Source organism: Bombyx mori, chromosome 13 (assembly GCF_030269925.1).
Source record: "Bombyx mori chromosome 13, ASM3026992v2".
Lineage (NCBI taxonomy): Eukaryota > Metazoa > Arthropoda > Insecta > Lepidoptera > Bombycidae > Bombyx > Bombyx mori.
Window position 1 is genome coordinate 1,221,923 of NC_085119.1, and position 24,871 is coordinate 1,246,793.

General features: G+C 38.1%; 1 protein-coding gene across 3 annotated transcripts; it reads right to left on the minus strand.

The window, feature by feature from the left end:
• Positions 1 to 817: 817 nt before the first annotated feature.
• Positions 818 to 15,988, minus strand: LOC101741063 (solute carrier family 22 member 3). 3 transcript variants are annotated; one of them, XM_021348133.3, is made up of 8 exons: positions 15,704 to 15,988; positions 15,192 to 15,370; positions 12,501 to 12,594; positions 8,803 to 8,903; positions 5,294 to 5,445; positions 4,240 to 4,848; positions 2,164 to 2,345; positions 818 to 1,375 (listed from the first exon to the last, which is right to left on the minus strand). In XM_021348133.3, the coding sequence occupies exons 2-8, from the start codon at positions 15,350 to 15,352 to the stop codon at positions 1,205 to 1,207; spliced, it is 1,470 nt and encodes a 489-aa protein (XP_021203808.1). In that variant the 5' UTR covers positions 15,353 to 15,370; positions 15,704 to 15,988; the 3' UTR covers positions 818 to 1,204. The 3 variants fall into 3 exon arrangements, with proteins under 3 accessions (XP_021203808.1, XP_062527929.1, XP_062527930.1); XM_062671945.1 differs by having other exon boundaries at positions 15,192 to 15,406; positions 15,704 to 15,980; XM_062671946.1 differs by having other exon boundaries at positions 15,606 to 15,980.
• Between the last annotated feature and the right edge of the window lie 8,883 nt (positions 15,989 to 24,871).

Consider the following 24,871-nt stretch of genomic DNA (forward strand, 5'->3'; position numbering starts at 1 on the left):
ATAAATAAATGATGCTATGGTATTAAGTAGTAATTCGTCATCATAACATAGACATAATGATGGATGCATCCCACCTTAAGGCATGAGGTCGTAGACTCAATTCTACCGCATAATGGCTGCCCCAAACCTTAAATTATATTACCGCAGAATTTTGCATGCTATTTCTACCTTGCTACCGATTCTAGGTCACAATACACCAGTAGTCTTTTTAAAGAATTGGACGCGTGAAATTATAATTGGCCTTTGAAAGGTGTGCTCCGTTTTCTTGTATTACTAATAGAATCCAACTAAATATACCCTGTTCTAAAAAGTATTTCCAAAGTACTTCGACGGAGTAGAGTTCATCCATGCTACCTGGAGCCACTGCGTTCATCCCACTACGGTGTTTCCCGAGCGCTGTGACATGTTCTTATTCAAACAAGGCTTATGGAGAGAATTCGTTTTTTTTTGGCTCGTCTTGGCTCTGCTTCTGGCATTGCTGACGTCCATGAGCGACGGTAACCACTCACCATCAGGTAGGCCGTATGCTCGTCTGCTTACACGATTACGCTGACATATTTAACGAGAAATAGGCGTTCATAAGAAAACATTAAATGTCAAAATTGAAAAACTGAAATCGTAAAACTATTCTACTAAGGCATGAATTACGAATTCTAAACATGAATTCTGAACATTTAAATTAAATCAACGTTTAAATAATAAGTTATTGATTACATTTTCGATATTGGATAACTATTGTTTTTATAGTTATCATAATAATAATCATTATAGTTATTAGTGTTATATTAGTGTTCGCAAAATTAAAATACATTGACAATTTTTATTCAAACCTTTATTTAAATATCAAATTATCGATTACTGGGTCTTAATATTTATTTCACGATAGTTTTTAAATTATGAAATTACATTAAATATGAAATTACATTAAATTTTAAATAATGAAAACAAAAATCGATGCATCAAAAATTTGCTTCGCGAATGAATCTACAACCGGATCAGAATCGCGACCCGCTGAGAAGATCCGCGCTAATGTTTTTATTTAGCATAGCGCTTCTCTCTCTATAAATAAATTAAAACTTTTTGTACAGAACTGACTTTCATTTAGTTAATATTATTCGACTGTATTTATCGTTAGCTATTATAGACTAAGATATGCCGTCACTTTTAGGTCATCGTTGTCTAATTATTCTACTGTATACTGAGTTCATGTAAACTCAATATTTTTAACATTCTTTGTTTTCCCGATGTCCTCGGCTTGTCTTACTGTGTCCGGGAGAGAGTCGTCGGCGGTGTCCGGGACTAGAAATGTGATTAGGCCAGCCAGTACCGCTGAGATGCCGAAGATCATTGATGGCAGACCCTGCCAGTATGCCATCTGGTGTGACAAAAATATTGATGAAACCTTTTTAGCGTTTAATGTAGAGGTCATCTATTAATACGTGAACTACTTTGTATCCCTTTTTACGAAAATTGCGCGGACGGAGCAGTATGAAATTTCCCACACTTATAGAGAATATAGAGAAAGAGTGCTGAATGTTAATATTTTTTTAAATTATACCTTAAAAATACAATAAATCCATAAGAAAAACATTAAACACACTACCATCATCTAGCGACCTGGGCGACCACTAGTTTTATTTATTGCTTAGATGGGCGGACGAGCTCTTAGCCCACCTGGTGTTAAGTTGTTACTGGAGCCCATAGACATCTACGACGTAAATGCGTTATCCACCTTGATATATAAGTTCTAAGGTCTCAGTATAGTTATAACGGCTGCCCCACCCTTCAAACCGAAACGCATTACTGCTTCACGGCAGAAACAGACAGGGTGGTGGTACCTACCCGTGCGGACTCACAAGAGGTGCTACCACCAGTAACTACTTAAATTATAACTTTGCGGGTTTGATTTTTATTGCACGATGTTATTCCTTCACCGTGGAAGTCAATCGTGAACATTTGTTGAGTACGTATTTGATTAGAATAATTGGTACCCGCCAGCGAGATTCGAACACCGGTGCATCGCTACATACGAATGCACTGGACGTTTTATCCTTTAGGCCACGACGGCTTCTAGACATGTTAAAAAATTATTGGACCAGAATATCATAACCCATTTTGGAAACGTATTATTTAGTTAATTCTATACAGTGAAATATCTCTTACCAGCAGAGGGGTCTGCGGTGCAATAATAGAACCGATTCTTCCCAAAGATGAGCACAGAGCGTGCATAGAATTCCTGGTGTACGTCGGGAACAGCTCTGAGGTGTACATATACGTGATACTGAAGTAAAATGAAGACATCAGCTTTCCTGTTATGTACACTATCAACGATAACCATGGAAGATCTGAAACAAGGACAATAATTAATTGGGGTTTAATAGATAATACCGATATAGTTTGGCATTTTAAGTGAATCGCTTATTTAGGATATTTTATCAACTTTTATTTACTGGTGGTAGGACGTCTTGCAAGTCCGCACGGGTAGATACCACCCTGCCTATTTCTGCCGTGGAGCAGTAATGCAGTCGTTGTACTCACCCCCGATTACTCTCTTTAGTCAATCCATACCCTGGGCCAGGAAGGTCAAGTACCTGGGCGTTACCCTGGATGCATCGATGACATTCCGCCCGCATATAAAATCAGTCCGTGACCGTGCCGCGTTTATTCTCGGTAGACTCTACCCCATGATCTGTAAGCGGAGTAAAATGTCCCTTCGGAACAAGGTGACACTTTACAAAACTTGCATAAGGCCCGTCATGACTTACGCGAGTGTGGTGTTCGCTCACGCGGCCCGCACACACATAGACACCCTTCAATCTCTACAATCCCGCTTTTGCAGGTTAGCCGTCGGAGCTCCGTGGTTCGTGAGGAACGTTGACCTACACGACGACCTGGGCCTCGAATCTATACAGAAATACATGAAGTCAGCGTCGGAACGGTACTTCGATAAGGCTATGCGTCATGATAATCGCCTTATCGTAGCCGCCGCTGACTACTCCCCGAATCCTGATCATGCAGGAGCCAGTCACCGTCGACGCCCTAGACACGTCCTTACGGATCCATCAGATCCAATAACCTTTGCACTAGACGCCTTCAGCTCTAGGAGCAGGCTTAGGGACCTCGGTAACCGTACTCGTCGAACTCGACAAAGAGTTCGCCGTGCAACCTAACCCATGAATCAGCTCGCTGAGTTTCTCGCCGGATCTTCTCAGCGGGTCGCGATTCCGATCCGGTAGTAGATTCATTCGCGAAGCAGCTACTCTTGAGTTGTTAGGTCTCCTTCGGAGGCGCTCGGGCAGCTGTTAGCAAATCCCACCCCTCCTGGCTGAGCCTTTGCTCGCCCACCTGTCCTGGTGAAACTGGAAAGGCCTCCGGGCCACCAGTAATACTGCAATCATAAAAAAAAAAAAAAAAAAAAAGTCGTTGTACTGTTAAAAGTGAGACCTTATAACTCAAGTCTCAAGTCGGTGACGGCATTTACGTTGTAGATATCTATGGGCTCCGGTAACCACTTAGCATCAGGTGGGCCGTGAGCTCGTCTACCCACCTGAGCAATAAAAACACAATACAAGATAACACAAACCGATTTTATTGTCAGAGACAGAAATTAAGGCCTTAATTACTTACTGACACCTACAATGACTAAAGGCTGTAAATTTTTATTACATACTAGCTGACCCGGCAGACTTCGTAGTGCCTCAATCGATAAATAAAAAACCTAAGCTTTTGTATAAAATAAACTTAATAAAAACAAAAGGAATCCGTACGACGGGGGACACATCAAAGTAAAAACAAAATTGTTATTTTTATTAAATCTGAGCATTTTCATATTTATCTACCTTTTAAACCTTCCCTGGACTTCCACAAATAATTAAAGACCAAAATTAGCCAAATAGGTCCAGCCGTTTTCGAGTTATAGCGAGACTAACGAACAGCAATTCATTTTTATATATATATAAAAGAAGAAGATTTAAATTTCTTAGAGAATCTTGTGTACTTTATTAAAATTCTAATTTAAAATAACGAAAATTTAGATGCTTCTTCTAATTAATTATTAGCTTTATGGTCAGCTTATAGCAGTGGCCTAGCTCAGCATTGCTGATATTCGCTAATATCGATGACAACTCACGATTACATGGGCAGCTCGGTCTGTTGCTTTCGGAGGCAATAGAAAAGAATCCGTTAGTTACGATTAATTCATTCTTGATCTTAGACTAAAAGGAGTTTCATATAACTTACCTGTAGGCAAAAAGGGCTGCACCATACACAAGACGCCTCCAAGTAAAAACGTCACAATAAGTGGATATTTCCTCTTGTAGTACAGTAATATGTACATAATCACGAAATTACCAGGGATGTCTAATACCGACATCAGTATAAAGTTTACATATTTGTTTCCTTCTAATGAGACAGAGTTTATGATCAAACCGTAATTCACGAATGTGCATGTGCCCCACCATATAATGCAGATAACGCATCTTCTTAGCATCGTCGGCGAAGTGAACGTCAATCTCAGGAGATTGAAAAAACCAATCCCTTTTTGGTCCTCTGTATGTAGATCTTCCAAGACCCCTTTACCGAACTGTATTTTATTTTTAATCGCCGCGTTCTTCAGTATTGTTATTGCTTTATCTTTTTTTCCTTTGATGAGAAGCCATCGCGGGCTTTCGTCTATTAAATACGTGTAAAAGAAGAATAGGAATGCCGGTGTGTATATGGCGCGGAGATAGTTCCTCCAGTATGGCACCGCCCAAGCTGTTAATGGTAATATTATACTGCCCAAAATGTATCCGAGGCTGCACAGTAGGTAGTAAGAGACTCGTCGCTTCGTAGATACAATTTCAATATCTGAAATAACGATTACGTCTTAGTCCGTTTCCGAATATATTTAGAACTAGCTGACCCGGCAGACTTCGTAGTGCCTCAATCGATAAATAAAAGACACATCAAAGGAAAAACAAAATTGTTTGTTTTTATATAATTCCGATTTTTTTTTATATTTTCTCACCTTTTAAACCTTCCCAGGACTTCCACGAATAATTCAAGACCAAAATTAGCCAAATCGGTTCAGCCGTTCTCGAGTTTTAGCGAGACTAACGAACAGCAATTCATTTTTATATATAGAGCTCATTCAACCTTATTATTATTAGTATGGTTGAATGCTATCTGAACTGCACAAACTACTAATAAATTTGATCGCCAAACTAGTTTGGAAATATTTGGCTGTCCAATATGTTTGTTTTTTATAAAAGCTATCGCGCCTGATATTTTAATCATCTGTTAAAATTCTTACTGAGAATATAAAGCGGAGAGCATATATCTCCTAGAGCTGATTCAAGAAATTCCAGTGCAATGTAGACCCAATACCATGAAGTGAAGCTTTTGGTTAACCCGAAGGCACCGCCAAGAACTCCCGTTATAACTATCGCTTTCTTTCTGCCTAACCTGAAACACACAGAAAAAATAGTTATTTTTTGTCACTGATTGACTTCGCTATGAATGAATGAATGAATGAATGATTTATTTTATTTCAGACAACAACAAGTCCATATGTGTACATAGTGTCATTGAAACATACTTAAAGTTAACAAAACCAATCAAATAAAAAAGATACATTAATTAAAAATAATTATCAGTTGAATAAATTTAAAATATTCCATTCAACTGATACTTACTTCGAACCAAGTATTATTATTGTTATAATTAAGCTATGACCTTAATGATTATGGACCATATCATAATAACTCGAACATCGCCATTTACCATAAGACATGAGTTTGAAGTCTCCATTTTATTGTATAAACGCTGGGCCACTTTTCAGATCGGAACGGGTAACTTTTTTGTGGCTTATATTGGAAGCATCATGATTGATGACACCTACTTGTATAGGTCGTCAATACGTCCTACTACAAGTAATTAAGCAAATTATTTTTTCATCGCCCAAGGTGGTACAAAAATCAGTACCTGCCTAATATTTCGATAATGGGTTCTTGCAAAAAAAGGGTATTTTTAGAAGTATCTGTATGAATATAAAGTACTCACGATTTTAGAGGAAATAATAAATTTGATACTAAACCGTAACAGTAGCATTAATTATAATAATTATCTACGGTACGTATTAAACAAGTCTCATTAAAACATAAGTTATATGTTTGAACAGATTCCCCCTGATCGAAACAGCGTGACCAAATCAACATTATCATTTTGTAGTGATCTATTTAAGTTTCAACATCAATAGTCACGTCTCCATAGTTGGTCATGTTCTTAAGAGCATAATATGTTTGATAAAAGCGAAAGAAGTAAGGAAAAAGAATAAGTAACGCCGTAAAATATTATATGTGGTTTCTGTTTATTAAACAACTAGCGACCCGCCCTCGCTTCGCTTCGCTTCGGAAGCTGTAATTTATTATTGATTTCTCCACTATTTAATGGATGTTATTATACATATAAACCTTCCTCTTCAATCACTCTATCTATTAAAAAAAACCGCATCAAAATCCGTTGTGTAGTTTTAAAGATTTAAGCATACATAGGGACAGACAGATATAGGGACAGAGAACTTTGTTTTATACTATGTAGTGATGAGCATTACATTTAGGTGTTTTTTGTTGGTTAGAATGAATAACTTTTACTTTTGGTTACCAAGATGAATAGATCTGTCTTTAGAAGGCTACTTCATAGAAGGTGCAAACTGCACTAAAGGCGAAGTTAGAAGGCACTCCTCCTGAAGAATATTTACAAAAGGCCACTCTTCTTCAAGGCTTTCGCGACTATTTTTTCCCCATCTCCTTACACAGAATGTCAGACCGACGATCTTTTTTATGACTGGATTGCAAGGCTGTTTGTTAGCTGACGGCACAACTTACTTTCCCAGGATAATTCGTCGGGGCAGAGCCAGAGTCGTATTTTTTTTTAGGAAGAAAGGAATACTGTTGGCTCGAAGGCCTTTCCATTTTCACCAGGACAGATGAGCGAGCACGGGCTCAGTTAGGAGAGATGGGATTTGCTAACAGCTGCCCGAGCGCCTCCAGAGAACACCTAACAGTTCAAGGGCAGCTGCTTCGGGAATGCATCTAGTCGTCATACGCGATCTTCTGTGATCGTCTCCACGCAAATATGCCCAGTATTTTACCGCATTTGCATTTGTATTATAATGTTTTAAAGGTAAACAAACGGTTATCACAGCCACGTAGCTAACCTTCGTAATAAATCAATCATGGAATATATTTTAATTGGCTAGCATAATAAACCTATTATTAATTAATGTTTCGTTAAGTCACCATTCACGGCTTCGATTTTAGATAGTGAATGTGAATAGCCAAGGTCAGTTTACGGGTTCTTGTATTTTACAATACAATTATATTTAAACACAGCCTTTTGGATGCTTGTGTTTCTTAAATAAAACTTCCAAATCGATCTTGAGCTTGTATTTTCCGTATACAGGTTTTTCTTTTTTTATGTTGCGATCAAGTTAGCTTGGCACGGCGATTAATGTTCTAGGTAAACATAAATAAAAATTTCAATATTGCTCATTAGAATTTAGTGGGCGTTAACTCGGCCGTATTTTGGGTGCTGTTTTTTTGTTGTTGTTTACATTTTGAAAACTGCGCACTTCTATTGTCTAGCAACTTGTGTTTTATGATTTTATTAAAAGTAGTGGTCCTCCGGTCTATAAATTTGACTATAATTAATTGAAATTATAGGTTTGTACACTATTATGATTCTGTTGTCAAAGACTTACTTCTATAATCACAGATTTCGCCAAGACTTTTTACTGGTGGTAGGACCTCTTGTGAGTCCGCATTTACGTTGTGGATGTCAATGGGCTCCAGTAACCACTTAACACCAGGTGGACTGTGAGCGCGTCACCCATTTAAGCAATAAAAAAAAAAGACTACACTATAGACAAATATTATTAAAGATAAACAATATTGTATCTATTCTCAATTTGACCACAGACTATAAGTAATAAGAAAAGTTTGGCAATAAGCAAATAGTATGCATGCGTGTGCGTGTCAAATACATGGTAGTGTGTGTAACGCTTTTTTTTATTGATTTAATGTATTTTTTATGCATAATTTAAGAAAATATTAATATTGTGCACTCCTTCTCTATATTCTCTATAAGTGTGGGAAATTTCATACTCCTCCGTCCGCGCAATTTTCGTAAAAAGGGGTACAAAGTTTTTGATTCACGTATTAATAATATATAGATTAACTCAAACACGCCGTTACATTACGAACATGCGTTATTGCATTGCCACATACGAACGTGCTAATTAGTTAATAATTATTGCAGTCATATTTAAATATAGTTAGAATTAAATGTAAAACGTGTGGCTTAGTACAAATCCGTGATATCCTGTTGCTACCCCTTAAAAAGACAGGCAAAAAGAGAAATAGAATAGGCAAGGAAAAGAAGTGCTATAAAATTTATGGTACAATGATTACACTACTGCAGCCTTTTCCAAAGTCGACGATAATGCCCCTTTGTGGGCGATGCGGGCCTAAAAGGGGGGCGGAAAGAGACCCAGAAAAAAATGGGGGCGTTGTGAGAGGCTTGGGAGGCGATTAGTAATTTCATCTAGGAGAACGCGTAGACATCGACTGAACTCTAGCTATAGTGGTTTGTAAGTGAGTGAAAAAATGGGGGCGCTGAAAAATAATTTATTCTCAAAGTGGGCAGTAGACAAAATAAGTTTGGGAACCCCTGCACTACTGCACTACGGGAACAATAAATACGTTTATTATGTACAATGGCAAATGATAATTTGCGTCTAACTGATAATTTAATTTGACCAACCTGTCAGATATGGGTCCTATGAGCAGTAGACCGATCATATAGCCGAAACTGTGTGCTGTCCCAACCAGCGTACGTTTCCATTCTTGATCGCCAATCTGAAACTTTATTACCAAAGAGATATATAAGGATTTTAAGGGTGTTTCGTCATATTAAAAACATATATGACGATATGGCTTTATTTCGAAAAAATAGGTAATGAAAATTGTTGGTAACTTGTTGAAGCGGTTTTTCGATAATACAGTAAGTTAAGGTTTCGGCATTTTCATTTAATGCTTAGATAGGTAGACGAGCTCACAGCCCACCTGTTGTTAAGTGGTTACCGGAGCCCATACACATCTATAACGTAAATGCCGCCACACATATTGAAACGTGGTTTTTTTTCCCTTCCTATGCTGATAGCCTTGAGAGGCTATTTCAGCTTCGCCCTAACATATACGTGAGCTCACGGGGCTCAAGCCGGAGTATTGCTAGCACTGGCCCTAGCAAGAGCAGTACTTCGCAGAATCTACCGCCGGATCGGAAACGCGACCCACTGAGAAAATCCGGCGAGGAACTCAGTGGGCTGTGTCTATGGGTTAATTCGCTCGTCGAGCTCTTCGTCATAAGCGACGGGTTCGACGAGAACGATGGCTGGGTGGTGCTTGTTATGGTACTCTACTGCAAAGAGAAGAGGTTACACCGAGCGGGTCCATGCTCGAAACACCAACGGGTCAATCATTGTTGCTTGGGACTTATATTAGCACAAACTTGTTAATTTTACAATAAGCAACAGCTTGGCAGTGACAGTGGCCACTTACCATGAAATGGGTCGTTTGCTTGATGGAAAGGAAAATTAAAAAAATATATTTGAAAACTTTATTCTGTTTTTTTGTAAAAAATCTTTTGATATTCCGATATATAAGTACTACATACTACAAGTACAATCATAGGGGGCTTATATATTAAAACTGTCAAAAAATTTGTAAGATTTGTAAAAATGCTACGTCTTATATTAGGGAAATTGTAATTAGTATAATTGAGTCGTCTATTATCAAAGGTGGCAATCTGTACATTTGGACAAAAAATTTTTATTGATATGTCAATACAGATTTATTTGAATATAATCGTCTCCTTCAAAGAATACGGTTCAAAACCTGCATTAAATAAAGGTTAATAGTTAACCTGTTATTTATCTAAGATGTCGTTCCGAAGAGTTTTGTGACTGCCAATGGAATACAAAGTCAATAATTCGTTTTTCTGATTTACCAATCATTGTCTAAAAGTCAGATTGCCGCCTTTGATAATAGTCGACTCAATTATCGGTGAAGTAGCTGCTCCTTGAAGTATGTACCTTGTACTAAGGTTAATGGCAGCATTTGTATTGTGTTCTTGATGCTGCTTTAACTGGTTTTATCAATATTATTATTGCTTATTATTGTATATTATTGTTTTTTCTACTTTATTATTTATGACTTTGAATAGAAGTAGAAATTATTAGGTTAACCTGTCCATTACAATAGCATGTCGACGTCATTACGTATGTAAGTGAATTACCTTAGCTATTCCATCTTACTAGACGAAAGTTAAGATTAATTATAAGCGTTAGAAGTGACCGCGTTTAAATACGTAATTATGGTAGATGTTAAAAACACCGCTGACTCAGTGGCGCATAGTTGAACACCCCTGAATGATGATCCTAGAGTCGTGGGTTCGATTCCCACATCTGGCAAATATTTGTGTGATGTACAGGATTTTTTAGTTCTTTGTCTGGGTTTTCCATAATATGTACATCTATACTAATATATAAATCTACAGGGGTTTTTACGGATGTTCCGTTATAACTACTGAACCGTGCATTCGATTGACTTGAAACTTGGTATCCATGTAGAAGATACATGTACTTAATGGATAGACTAATATTTATATGAGTGCTGGACTCCCTACACGAGTTGCGGGGGCGTTAATGATGAGAATCTTCGTGGGGATGAGAAATAATAATGTTAATTTTAAACGCCCAGCGAAGCGGACGGGTACAACTAGTAAGCATATAAGTATGTATATCAGTATCATGTTCCTATGGTAAAGGGAATCCTAGTTTGGGGCTAGATGGACGTGCGTGACTTTTTCCGTGTTATTATTACCGTTCTGCGTCTTCTTGTGCAGCTTTATCCCTGGCCTTATTAATGTTCGTGACTGATTGTGAACGATCGCCTTTAGAGCTGCGTAGGCATAAACAAACATCTTAACACACCAGTTAGTTGTTTTCAGTACACCACGGAATGTTTCAGTCACAATGTAATTAGTCATTATAGGTCGCCCGGCGACGATCATCGTTGTTTTTCATTTAATTTATTTGTTTAAGGACGCCCAACTGAACATACAGTAGAACTTAAATAATAAAATACATACAATGAAACGCCTGACATCTGTTACTTCAATAGCAAGAAATCTTAGAATTTCATTTTATAAAAGAAAATCAATATAAATGTGAAGAATGTAAATGATAGTAGGATACGAAATATTAACAGAAACAAGTAGGTACTCCAGATTGACTTACAACGTTGAATTCGTTAACGTATTCTTGAATGTAAAGCGAATCAATTAGTAATAGGCACCGGGACCCTAGTGGCAAACGTGGGCAAACGTTCCAAACACATACAAATTCGAGTTAACTTTTACGCTATCGAGAACGTTAAAAAACTGGCATTAAGCACACAGAGCGTATGATCCTCGATAAGGGCTCGCGCGGAATTGCAAAATAACTCCCGCTGCGTGAAGTGCCTCGGTGATCACGCGACCACCTAATGTTCGTGAGTTAGGGAAACCGCGCCCGAACCACCCAGCTCCCAGAACCGTCGGCCTAAAGACAGGTGCATTCAGGGCCGAAACTGGCCTTCGTACCGGCTGCGGTTTCCACCGTCTTGGCGTGGAAAAATCCGCTGCCGTATACGAAGGCAGGTAAACAAACCGCACCCCAGCCCACACTTGATGATCCAGATCACAGTAGCCACCATGGGACAGTGGTCCTGGAAGTGACGCATTGATATCAACCCCACGAAAAGCACAGCGGTGCTCTTCAAAAGGGGTCGCCCTCCGAATACCACTTCGAGCAGCACCCATAATAGGTGCGTTAACAGCTCCGCCATTCGCCTCATCACTTTCTTTGACCAGCCCATACCGTGCGCTTCGAAGATCAAATATCTAGGCGTCACCCTCGACAGAGGGATGACATTCCGACCCCGCTTTAAAACAGTACGTGGCCGTGCCACCTTCATACTAGGACGCCTCTATCCCATGATTTACGAGCGAGGTAAATTGTACCTTCGAAATAAGGTGACACTCTACAAAACTAGCATAGGCTCCGTCATGACCTATGCAAGTGTAGTGTTCGCTCACGTGGCTCGCACTAACTTGAAACCCCTTCAAGACATTCAATCCCGTTTTCAGCAGGATAGTCGTCGGATAATATTTTTATCCTAGTACTTAACGAACGCTGGGTAAAGAAATCAGTAGATTAAGACCAAGAATTAGCATAGGTTGCTAATTGATACTACTAATACCACACCGCAGTATGTTGTAAAAAAATAATTGATTATTTTGAGAATTTTTCGAGAATTATGTTTACATTACTCTATTCTGTCTATATATCGTTTCGAACAATGGCTTATTAATATACATAATTGTGACGTATCATAATAATTTAGACAATAGATACTTACTTCTGCCACAAACGAATGAGGATCTTCGTAGGACCATTCTAAGCATCTACTTGTGTTTCTTTCAGACGAGCTGTTGTATAATGGATCTGTGCACCTGGAAAAAAGAAATTGAGGTCAATGTTATTCGATTCAATAATAATCTTTTGTTGAAATTTTATCAACTGTAAGTAGGTTTTTATTTATTTCATTTATTTATTTAAGATATTTTGTACACACAGCTGTTAGAAGAAACACGACCATAAGGATACAGAGTACAAGGGCACTACTTATTTCACGCTGAAATCTCTTCCAGTAGGCCCGCAAAAGGAAAGAAGAATTAGGAACACAAACCTAGTGCATACAGTAAACATTACATATAATAATATTATATACATATTACAAGATACAAAACAACATATAAACATACAAATACACACACACACATACTTTTATTTAAATAGAGTTTAAATCATTTGTTACTTTTTATGGATTAGCAGACGCGCCTATCTGGTATTATGTGGTATTGCGGCCCATAGTATAGACAAGTCAAATATCGCCGCTTACTTTTAGAGATACGGTGTGAGACTCATTTGTATAGTTGTTATCCAAGTGAAGGTTAATTGGGATCGCAGTATGCTGACACCACAGAACGCAGCTATCCACGCTCGGTGAAATTTTTAGTGACCTTTTCGAACATCTCGCGAATGTAATGCGATTCTACATTCGACACTACACAGCTTTAACGTTTATTTTCCAGTACACTTACTGTGTCGTGCCGAAGAAAACTCATCGGTGAGCTTAACTTGCCTTACTGGCTATAATGTTAGGATTTCTCTCGTTACAACCAATAATAAAGTAATCAAATCTTTCTTGAAAATTTAATAACGTTATTAATGTCTTGTATATTTGGAGGTGTTGGCGACGCGGTGACGGCCTTCAGAAAATAATCTATACTTAATATTATAAAGAGGAAAGATTTGTTTGTTTGTATTGAATAGGCTCCGAAACTACTGAACCGATTTGAAAAATTCTTTCACTGTTTGGAAGCTACACTATTTCCGAGTGACATAGAATATAATCTTTTTTGAAAAAAATTAGGGATCCTTACTAAAACTCCAATAATGTAACCCAAGGTGTAAAAAAATACTTAAAAATTCTTTACATCGCGTGCCCTGCGAAAACTATTGATGATAGAATAAAATAATTTACTACGACTTTGTAGAACACATTATTATTTACAAAAAGTGTTGCGACAGCATATGTCTAACTATTATAGTTATGCCGCAATAAGTGTTCTTTTATTTAAAAAAATAAAACAACGTCAAATATCGTTGAAATTTTTGTTAAAGACCCGAGCGGAGCCGGAGCGGGCCGCTAGTATAACTGCTTATTCAGTTTTGATTTTAAAATCCCTTTTATTTTATATACGACAATAACAATTTGTTTTCAATTATCATTTTGTTGATCGGAAGCAGTTAAGTATGCTGTCAACAGCATGGCCACTTCCTCATATTGAGATCAAGGATGGATATTGTACCAAATAAGTTGCTCCACGTAAATTTTCCTATTTCCGTCAGTATTCATTATGTAGTAGGTACATAATCTCTGAGTTCTGTCAAGAAATCAAAACATACCAGATAGTCATAACAACTGAATCGACTCAGAGATCGACTTAAAATAAAATAAAAATAGATTTGTTTATTCTATTTTATTCTAGGATTTACACAGAAAACACAATGCCAAAAATATTTCAATAGCACCTGTGGTAAGTTTACGGTCATAATGAGTTTCTTCCACAGCAAACCCGCGACAAAGGAGGGCGAGTACGCAATAGTAGAAATGAAATTTCAAATAACAGTCTAGTTTTGTGATTCGGTAAAATATTACTGTATTCTTTAAAGTCTCTTACTACCAAAAAATTGTTTTTCATTCGCGTCTTGGTCAGTTCCTTCTAATTGATTTCTAGAGTCTAGAGGAAAAACAATTTGAATGTCATCGCTGCCTATCATGAGATGTGAGCCTGAAATCTTATAAAATGATCATTCCACCCTTTAAACTGGAGCACACGACTGCATTATGGCAGAAATAGGCAGGTTGACGTCGCCGACACGTGTTACCACCGCCATTCGTAAATTCCTACTATCTGAAGGCTTTCATCCACAGCACGCAGGATTGTCGGTCCGATGGAAGATCTTCCCTTTGTCGTAAACTTCCACAAATTTATCTTTGATTGTCATTTAATTTGAACACATGGTAAATTCACAATATAAATATCGTGACTCATTTCGTTTTTTTTCTTCTTTTTTTATTGCTTAGATGGGTGTACGAGCTGACAGCCCACCTGGTGTTAAGTGGTTACTGGAGCCCATAGGCATCTATAACGTGAATGCACCACCCACCTTGAGATATAAGTTCTAAGGTCTCAAGTATAGTTACAACGGCTGCCCCGCCCTTCAAACCGAAACGCATTACTGCTTCACGGCAGAAATAGCCAGGGTGATGGTACCTACCCGTGTGGACTCACAAGTCCTACCACCAGTGAACTCAACTGTCTTAAACTGTCTTAAACACAGTACCTACGTTTCTGCCATCCACGATAAAGTGAGTCCTCCTAAGTAGTCTGTAAGCGATCAGTGCGTCTGTTAGTATGTCTTTTGAGGCAGTAAAAATACTATATATACATATGTATATGCATGATCGCATAATACTCACCTGTACTCTATTTTTTCTGCCGCAAATATGTAATTGGAGCAATACATCGAATTCGATGCGTAAGCAAATGCTAAGTACAGTAGCAATTCGATGTGGTAACGACCGAAGATGCTGAATTTACTTAATACATCATCTAGTTCAGTATATTTTATTTGTTCCATTTTAATTTAATGCATACGCTAAAATCTTAGTTTGAATTATTCAAGAATTTGACCCTAATATTTAATTAAATGAATTCAATATTTAGTTCGACGATGTGAAGAAATTTCTCCTTGAGATAAATCATTAGAACACAACACGCATAATAATTTGGGAAATAGTGAATTTAAATCTTAAGTTCATTACGTTATGATTTAAAAAAGAAAACACTGTCTTGACTGAATGTTAAAGAAGAACATTGAGAAAATTAAAAACCTATTCCTTTTTTAGTTTCCCGAAAACCGAATTTAATGATTTAAATATTTTTTAACTTATTGTTTGTTAGTACACAATTAAATAACAAGTTAAAATACTCGTCATTTTCATTAATGTCAAAAGTTCTAGTCCAACACTCAATAGTGATAGATTTTTGTTTAAAAAATCACATTTGGCACGCACGTAACTAGTAAAAATTAACAATTTCTCGAGTATGTTGCTACATGCTACGTATTTATTTTTTTCAAACACTATAATTCTTTAATATCCGCGAACACGGCCGGTTTCTATTGAGAACGAACCAAAACAACATCCTTTCAATTGTAGGGTGATTGTGTCGGTGAGCCGGCGGCGTGGATTGGCAATGACTGATCAAGACTAACAACTAGGTAATTTCGTGCTCATTCAATCGATGTGTTCTTAAAAAGATACGACCAGGGCCACCGATCAGCCATAGAATAGCTTAGGATTGCATTATATTCGACGAATGCGTTGTATAGAGCAGAGGTCGGCAACATTTTGTGTCGCAAGAGCCAAGCATTACGATTTGAAAAATTTTAAAGTTCTTAAAGAGCCACAAAAATATTACTGCGAAAAATAAATAGTACTTGCACAAATAATATTTTTTTATAAACAAAACTAATCTATTTATTCTCATATAAGTAGTATTTTTTATAATAAATTAGATAACATATATATGGTATTATTAGATGATCACTTATTATATAAGTAAACAATAAAAACGATTACACATTTACTTACAACAATGGGCTGAGAGATGGAAATGGTGCCCAATCCTGCTTAGTCGATTCAGAGCAATTTTTAAATGTTTTTGGAATGAAGTTCCTTATGCGACGATGCGGAGGGGTACCCTAACCGGGAAAAACGTCCGTAACGTAAGATTTCTTGAGTAAGTGATGCACACAGTGTACGACTTAACTTTGTAATAACGTACAAAAAATAACATATTTTTATTATATATTTTTTATAAATCATTGTGAATAAAATAAAGTTGATAACTTTATAAAGTATTTTTTTTAAATTATTTTCTTTATACCTCGAATAGAACTTAAAATTAATATTTTTATAATAAAGAACTTCGTTCCTATCCGGTGTCCCACGACACCAGACAACTTTTTTTTATAAAATAAATAATATTTGTGTATGGAACTAAAAAGCCGCAGTTTCATATCCAAAGAGTCGCATGTGGCTCGCGAGTCTCAGATTGCCGACCCCTGGTCTAGAGTCCCTCGCAGTCCATCTGGTGGCCAAGAATGCAATTTAAATTGAAGCACATTAACAATATTTAAATAGCTGACTTAACCTAATAGGTGTATGTGGCTCTAATAAAGAATAAAAAAAAAGAAAAACATATTTAACTAAAATATTATTATACAAAAATAGTGATAAAGTGAAAAAGTCTACAGAGAACGCTTCATTCTCACATCGTGTTGTCTGTAATCTTGACATGAAATTTATAATATGCTTCACCGCATAAATGTTTTAGATAATATTTGAAATCTATGAATAGATAAGAATTAAACTATATTTTATTATAATTATATTTTTTATCGCGGTAGACATTCATAATGACGCGTTTGGTAGTGAGTACGAAATATTGGTACCTGGTAAAGTATTTGAATGGACACTTTACATAGGTTACTATTTTCATTTCGTTTTTTTGTTTGCTTAACTGACCCGACAGACTATATTTCGATAAGCTTTGTGAATTGTCAGAGTTTCCTGAGCAACTTTTCCAATTCTTCTTTCTCTAAAAACTTTATTGAAAATGTAACTAATATAAAAAAAAGTTTAAAAAAACTAACTAAATACGCTTTTATAGAAGATCCAACTAAAAAATAGAAAATAAATTTTAATAAATTTAAATTAAAAATAGTGTAAGAAAAAATGATTTTATTGTATTTTTTACACGTGGGGTGCTTTTCAGGATATTATCAAAATCTCTATTTATATCGGTTCATAAAATATTTATAACTACTGATATCATGCACCCCACACTTTTTTTCAATAAAATAATTTTTTCGTACATAATTTTTAATTCAAATTGCAAAGCTAATAAAAGCGTATTAATAAAACCAAACCCGTCCAACAGTTCCCGACTGACTGGTCTACCAACGAATAGCCTTTATTTTTTATTGATAACATAAATTAAGAATGAGTTTGACATCGACATCAGATAGCAAGAGTTTTGGTATAAGTGTTATTTATATATATGAGTATAGCGCTATCGAAACCTAGAGTATTGATAGCTCAGGCAAGACTGCCTCCTCATAGGGGCTGGAGCTGGACAAACGCCCTCCTCCGTCGAGCCGGGGGTCGGAGGAGGGCGTTTGTCCAGCTCCAGCCCCTATGAGGAGGCAGTCTCCTCCCGGTGATGGTCACGGGGCGACCTAAGGGGGTTGAGGCTGCGCCGCACGCTACCGTCACTCTAGCGCGCTGGCACCAGGAGGACGGGACGGCGCGTCGGCGGCTGCGGACTGCGATGCGGTCCGCATTTTCGTCGTCGCTGTCGTCGCCGAACATACTGTTGAAGAGCAACCCGGTCGGCGGTGTATCGCGTTCCGACCTGGCAGGCTGGTTCTGGCCCAGCGGGGTATCCCGGAACACCAGCGGCACCGCCCGGGCGGCCTGGTAGGGCCGCCGTACCGCGGAGACCGACGTCGTTGGTTGTCGACTATCGCCTCGACGACCCGTCGGTCGGACGTCCTCGGGGTGGCGCCGCGTGTCTGGTTGTAGTGTTGACCGCGGGAACCCCCCTACTCTGTCCAGGTTCTGACCCCGGACGGAGATCGGACGTCGGGTGTAAGAGTGCAGGGGAGTCGTTTAGTGGGTGGGCCCTAAAATCCTTGGGCCCGCGATCTGCTCTCAACACCTGCAGATCGTTAAGTCTCACATACCCCGCGCGCCCCCTAGGCGCGGGGACCTCGTAGGAGGTTCGGCCCTCTACCCGAAAAAAAAAAAAAAAAAAAAGGCACGCCTAGTTAAATGTACATAGGTGTTAAGACGTCTCCCCGAACTTTGTAAATTTGATTACCTGAACTCCAAGTACAGGGTCGTATTCCGTCGGCGACTGCGATAGATACACGATGATATACAGGGTGTTCTTGAAAAGTTCCAGAAGCTGAAAATGTGGAAAAAGGGAAAACAGCATTCATTTTCTAGTTTAAATATTATTTTATTAGGTTTGCCAGCCCGCAACTTATCTTGAATTGGGGCTAATGTAACACGGTCGTAGGCTGCGCTGCTGGTATTCAAAGAACTAACATGCAATTACTAAAACGCGGAATACATTTTTAGAATGATATCGTTTCCTCTTAGCTATAGTAAGTACACTATTCGCTAGTCGGCTTTAAGGACGATTTAAATACAACTTGTATATGTAAGACTATGCAGATAGGCCGGCAAGAGCTAGATAAGAGAAGCTGAAGATCGTGGTCAGTGGTGTGCAATTGGAGAGGCCTATGTCCAACAGTGGACTGTTATAGGATGATGATGATGATATGTAAGGGACTGTAACTGATTTAAACTGAATTTAAAGGAACTCTCTTGGATTTTTAAGCTTCGTTTTAAATTTTGTCGTAAATATTAGAAGGCTGATGTATTTTTAGTTAATTTTGTAGTCTTGATGCTGTACGTAATTTGAAGACATGACGTCATAGTACCGATTGCATTAGGACAACGACGATCTACCCTTCCGGAATGGAGTGCATAACGGTTTTTCCCATTACGAAAGGGCTGAGGACACTACTGTTTTGATAAGAGGTAAAATAACACGAGGATGCTGTCACTGCGTTTGGATGACTGAAAAATAGCAATCTCAAAGATCGCATACTGGTCGTATCTTCGAAAGATTTATTTTACCATTGTCTAATGCATTTCATTACTTATCAGTAAGTGAAGTTTTTTGTTGAGATAATTATTCTGTAAACAATGCACAAGTTGTTGGCTCTCCACGCGCTGTGCTTGTATGCGACGGACGCGGCGTCGTAATTCGGTCAAGTGAACAAGTCCTCTGGACCTGGGATCCAGCTGTCAAATCGTCGAAACTTCGTCTTCTCCGCAACGTGTCTTATTGTGAAGTTCAAGTTGTAGATTGTGGCGATTTGCTCGGAATTATATTATTAGTAAATTTAAATGGTATAAATTAAATTTGCTAATCTATACTACTCGTAATAATACAAAGAGGAAAGATTTGTTTGTTTGTTTGTATTGAGTAGGCTCCGAAACTACTGAACCGATTTGAAAAACTCTTTCATTGTTTAGAAGCTACACTATTCCCGAGTGACATAGGCTATAATCTCTTTTTTTTAATTAGGGGTCCTTATTAAAACTCCAATAATGTAACCGAAGGTGTAAAAAAATTACGTAAAATATTCTTTACATTGCGTGCTCTGCTAAAACTATTGATGATAGAATAAAATAATGTACCACGACTTTGTAGAACACATTTATATTTACAAAAAGTGTCGCGACTGCATATGTCTAACTATTATAGTGATGCCGCAATAAGTGTTCTTTTATGTAAAAAAATAAAACAACATCAAATATCGTTAGAAGTTTTTGTTAAAGACCCGAGTGGAGCCGGAGCGGGCCGCTAGTATAGAGTAAACTTCATGCCATAGACTAGCAATTAGTTTTTATTATATTTCGACACTTACGACCTGTATTGTACCTGTCAGGTTAAGGTCTTTTATTTATTCCTTTTTATTGCATAGATTACTGGTGGTAGGACCTCTTGTGAGTCCGCACGGGTAGGTACCACCGCCCCGCCTATGTCTGCCGCGAAGCAGTAATGCGTTTCGGTTTAGAAGGTGGGGCAGCCGTTGTAATTATACTGAGACCTTAGAACTTATACCTCAAGGTGTGTGGCGCATTTAAGTTGTAGATGTCTATGGGTTCCAGTAACCACTTAATACCAGGTGGGCTGTGAGCTCGTCCACACAAATAGGCAATAAAAAAAAAATAGGTGGACGGCCTTACAGCCTACCTGGTGTTAAGTGTTTACCGGAGTCCATAGACATCTACAACGTAAATGCCGCCACCCATCTTGAGATATGAGTTCTAAGACCTCAGTATAGTTAGTTACAACGGCTGCCCCACCCTTCAAACCTGCCAAACCGAAATGCATTTCTGCTTCACGGCAGACATTTCTGCTTCACGGCAGAAATCGGCAGGTTGTTGGTAACTACCCGTGCGGACTCACAACACGTCTTACCACCAGTTATCACTATTTCCAGTTTTGTGAGTTTTAAGTAATTGTGTAGGTGCGCCACTATACACTTTTGACGAAACTTTGATTAAGATCGATTTCTCTTTTCTGTAATAACCTTTGTTTCTGTTTTATATTTTGTAGCGGTTCACTGTTAGAATTCTTATTAGAGTAGAGATGTTGAGAGATGATGATGAGAGTAGAGCGGTACTCCTTATTTAAGCAGTTTCCACCGTTTTAAGAGCCTATGATATTCTATCCTATCTAACGTATAAGATGAGGTGTATTCCGGCCTTTTGTTTTGATAATTATCTAAGTCAGTGATTATCAAACTTATTTCTTTTGACGCCCCCTTTGAAAATCAATTATTTTTCAGCGCCCACAATTTTTTATACACCCCTAAAAGTTAAAAACCACAATTTCACAAATAATACATCGCCCCCTAACCCACATCAACACCCCTCATTTTTTCTGGGCCCCTTAACGCCCCCCTCTAGGTTTCAAACGCCCCCAAGAGGGCGCTATCGCCCACTTTGAGAAAGACTGATCTAAGTAAAGTAGAACGGAAGCTATGTATATAACATGAAGACATTAGACAAACCTGTACATAATTAGCCTGTGATCCGGTCGTAGATTGTAATAATGATATAATATATAATAATAGAATAATTTATTTATTAACCTTGAAAACATTTACATATAACAGTTTGCTAAAAACTCTCCACACTAGGCACTGCCTATTGGCATATTGCCTACTGCCATACATTCGCATAGCAGCTGCTCTTGAGTTGTTAGGTCTCCTTCGGAAGCGCTCGGGCAGCTGTTAGCAAATCCCACTCATACTGGCTGAGCCTTTGCTCGCCCACCTGTCCTGGTGAAACTGGAAAGGCTTCAACCATAAAAAAAGATGTGTGGTGTCGTGGGACACCGGATAGGAACGAAGTTCCTTACTATAAAAATATTAATTTTAAATTCTATTCGAGGTATAAAGAAAATAAAACTGGAGGTTTCGCAACAACCCACGGTCATTCGGTAACGTGCGAACTTATTGTGGTACACTTCATTCACGGTTGTTTGCATAAGAGTTAGTGTATTGCGCAAACGAACGCTCTGAGATCGTGGTCAATGAATGATAAAAAAATATGTTATTTTTTGTACGTTATTACAAAGTTAAGTCGTACACTGAATGCATTACTAATAAAAATCTTACGTTACGGACGTTTTTTTCTGGTTAGGGTACCCCTCCGTATCATCTCATAAGGAAATTGATCCAAAAAAACATTATCCTGTACGGCGGCAGTACCTTCCTGCCTACCTACCTAAATTCTAAAACATCAGAGAATGATAGTAGCCTTTGTTTTCGCCTGTGACATGCACCAGGGCGTGTTTAGAAGCATGTGTAAACAGAATTAGTCGAGTTTGCGCGGTACGCGACCGCTCCTTCAGAGGTACAATTGAATTAGGTTGAGCACGTAATTATAGAGGGACCCTTGTCGACGTTCAGCTCCGTAATACACACGTCGTCTGCTACCGGAGCCCCATTATCGTGGAATAGGTACGTCGGTTCGCTAGAGATTTAAAGGAGTGCCTTTATGTGATTTATTTTTTATTGTACAGACGGGAGTGAACCAGGTAATATTTACGATCTTTTTAACCGACTTCAAAAGGAAGGAGGTTCTGAGTTCGACTGTACGTTTTTTTTTTATGTTTGTTACCACATAGCTTTTGACTGGGTGAATCGATTTTGATGATTCTTTTTTTATTAGAAAGCTGACGCTTCCCGTGTGGTCCAGTTCTGACAATAGCATATACGAGAAAACTACATAAGTCTTAAATTTGCATTAAGTATGTTCGCGACAAACGGACAAATAAGTCAATAGCACGATTTCGATGATTCATTTTTTATTGGAAAGAATGTACTTCAAGGGAAGTTTGATTTGGTTAGGTTCTGACTGTGGGATCCATGACAAAGTAACGGAGCTCTTCAATTCTTAGGAGCAAAGTAGCTTTTATAGTTAATAAACCATCGTTGATCAAGCCTAGACTATAAGATTTACTAAAAATAAATAAACGAACAAAAATTTTAAACACATAAAAAATCTTAACAAATATATTCCAAAACAAATTAATATGCCTTTAAAACGATAATATGTATGTATGTATGTATAACGATAATATAATTTAGTTACAATTGTTGTTATTTTTGGAGTCGTTGTCCGTCGCGACCTCGTTCTCGCCTCTCGCCGCGTCAAGTCGTGCGTGCTATACAAACACATGTCACCTACGTGTATATAACTATATAGCTACAAGCCTAGCTTGACTGACACACATAATATCACACCAATTCGGCTTTCTCTCAACACTATCGTTTTTTTATGAATTAGTGATTACTGGTGGCCCGGAAGCCTCTTAAGCTTCACTACGACAGATGGGCGAGCAAAGGCTCAGCCAGGAGGGGTGGGGTTTGCTAACAGCTGCCCGAGGGCATCCAAAGGAAACTTTTAGACTTTTACTGGTGGTAGGACTTCTTGTGAGTACGGGTAGGTACCACCACCCTGCCTATGTCTGCCGTGAAGCAGTTTCGGTTTGAAGGGTGGGGCAGTCGTTGTAACTATACTTGAGACCTTAGAACTCATATCTCAAGGTGGGTGGCGGCTTTTACGTTATAGATATCTGTGGGCTCCGGTAGCCATTTGATAACAGGTGGGCTGTGGACTCGTCCATCCATCTAAACAAAGGTTTTTTTTTATTTATTTAAAGTTAAACAATAGTACATACTTAACCAGTTGTTAACTTTATTTTCTGTACAAGCAAGTTTAACGTTTTGCTGTGTGTTTTTATATAGGAGTTTCTTGATTTCATGTACTTTTATTGACAACATTATAGGTATAATTAGCAGTATGTTTTAAAGTTATAAAAAATAAAATAACACAACAGAATTTAAAGCACATTTATAGTCTAAAACTTAGGTTAATGTATACGGTTTTCGCGAATCGTAGACATAAATAATATTACTATTACTACTACTACTACGGCTTAGATCTCTCGTTTCTAATTTTCGTCATGTTATTTCCAACGTTTCGAATATATTAAACGGACGGCTTAATGTTCATTTCAAATATAAGAATTGATATTTTTTTTTTATTGCCTCTCTAGGCAGCCCAGCATACAGCCTATCTGATGGTGAGTGGTTATTGTTGCTCATGGACGTCAGCAATGCCAGGGACAGAGCCAAGCCGTTTCCTACCGTTTAATAATCTTCAGAAACCTCGCTTGAAGAAGGAGATGTCATAGCGCTCGGGAAACCCGTGGAGGGAAGCTCATTCTAAAGACAGATGGTACGTGGCAAAAAAGATCTCTGGGAACGAACTGTGGATGAACGTAGTGGCTCCAGGTAGTATGGATGAACTATCATGGCATAAAAATTTAAGTAGACCTGTAGAAGAGGCAAATATAAAACCCGGTAGAACGCAGCTAATCGTTTCTAACTTAAGTACTTTGCATCTGTTAATTCAAAGAAAAGACCAAGTGTTAAGGATCTCTAAATCCCCCTCCACACAAGTTTCATTCTCGCCCACCACCGAGCTTCACTTCATCGAGCGATCGCGAACGCATATACCTACATCTTTAACGATTACATTATCTACTACAATATTCAACCTCATTATTATTTGTTCTTCAGTTTTTATCTTTTAATAAACCTGTAAATACGAGCCAAATCGTTTCATTGAAGAGAACAACAAGACATCCAGCAAGGAACACCAAGCTTATGTAGTACTATCAGTTCTCTGGGACAGAAGAATAAAATGAACCAAGGGGTAGGCAGGGACTTGCCTATTCCCTTAGTTTTGTTGACGTCTACGGAAATCACTCACAATAAGATATATATTGTTACGCCGGTAAGAGTAACGCCATCTATTGAAGAATAGTCGAACGAATATCGAAGGATCTAGTAGCACCTAGAACGCTCGAGAAGTACAACGCCATATATTGTCAGATAGCGGAAACTACTACTAGAGATGTGTGGAATATTCTC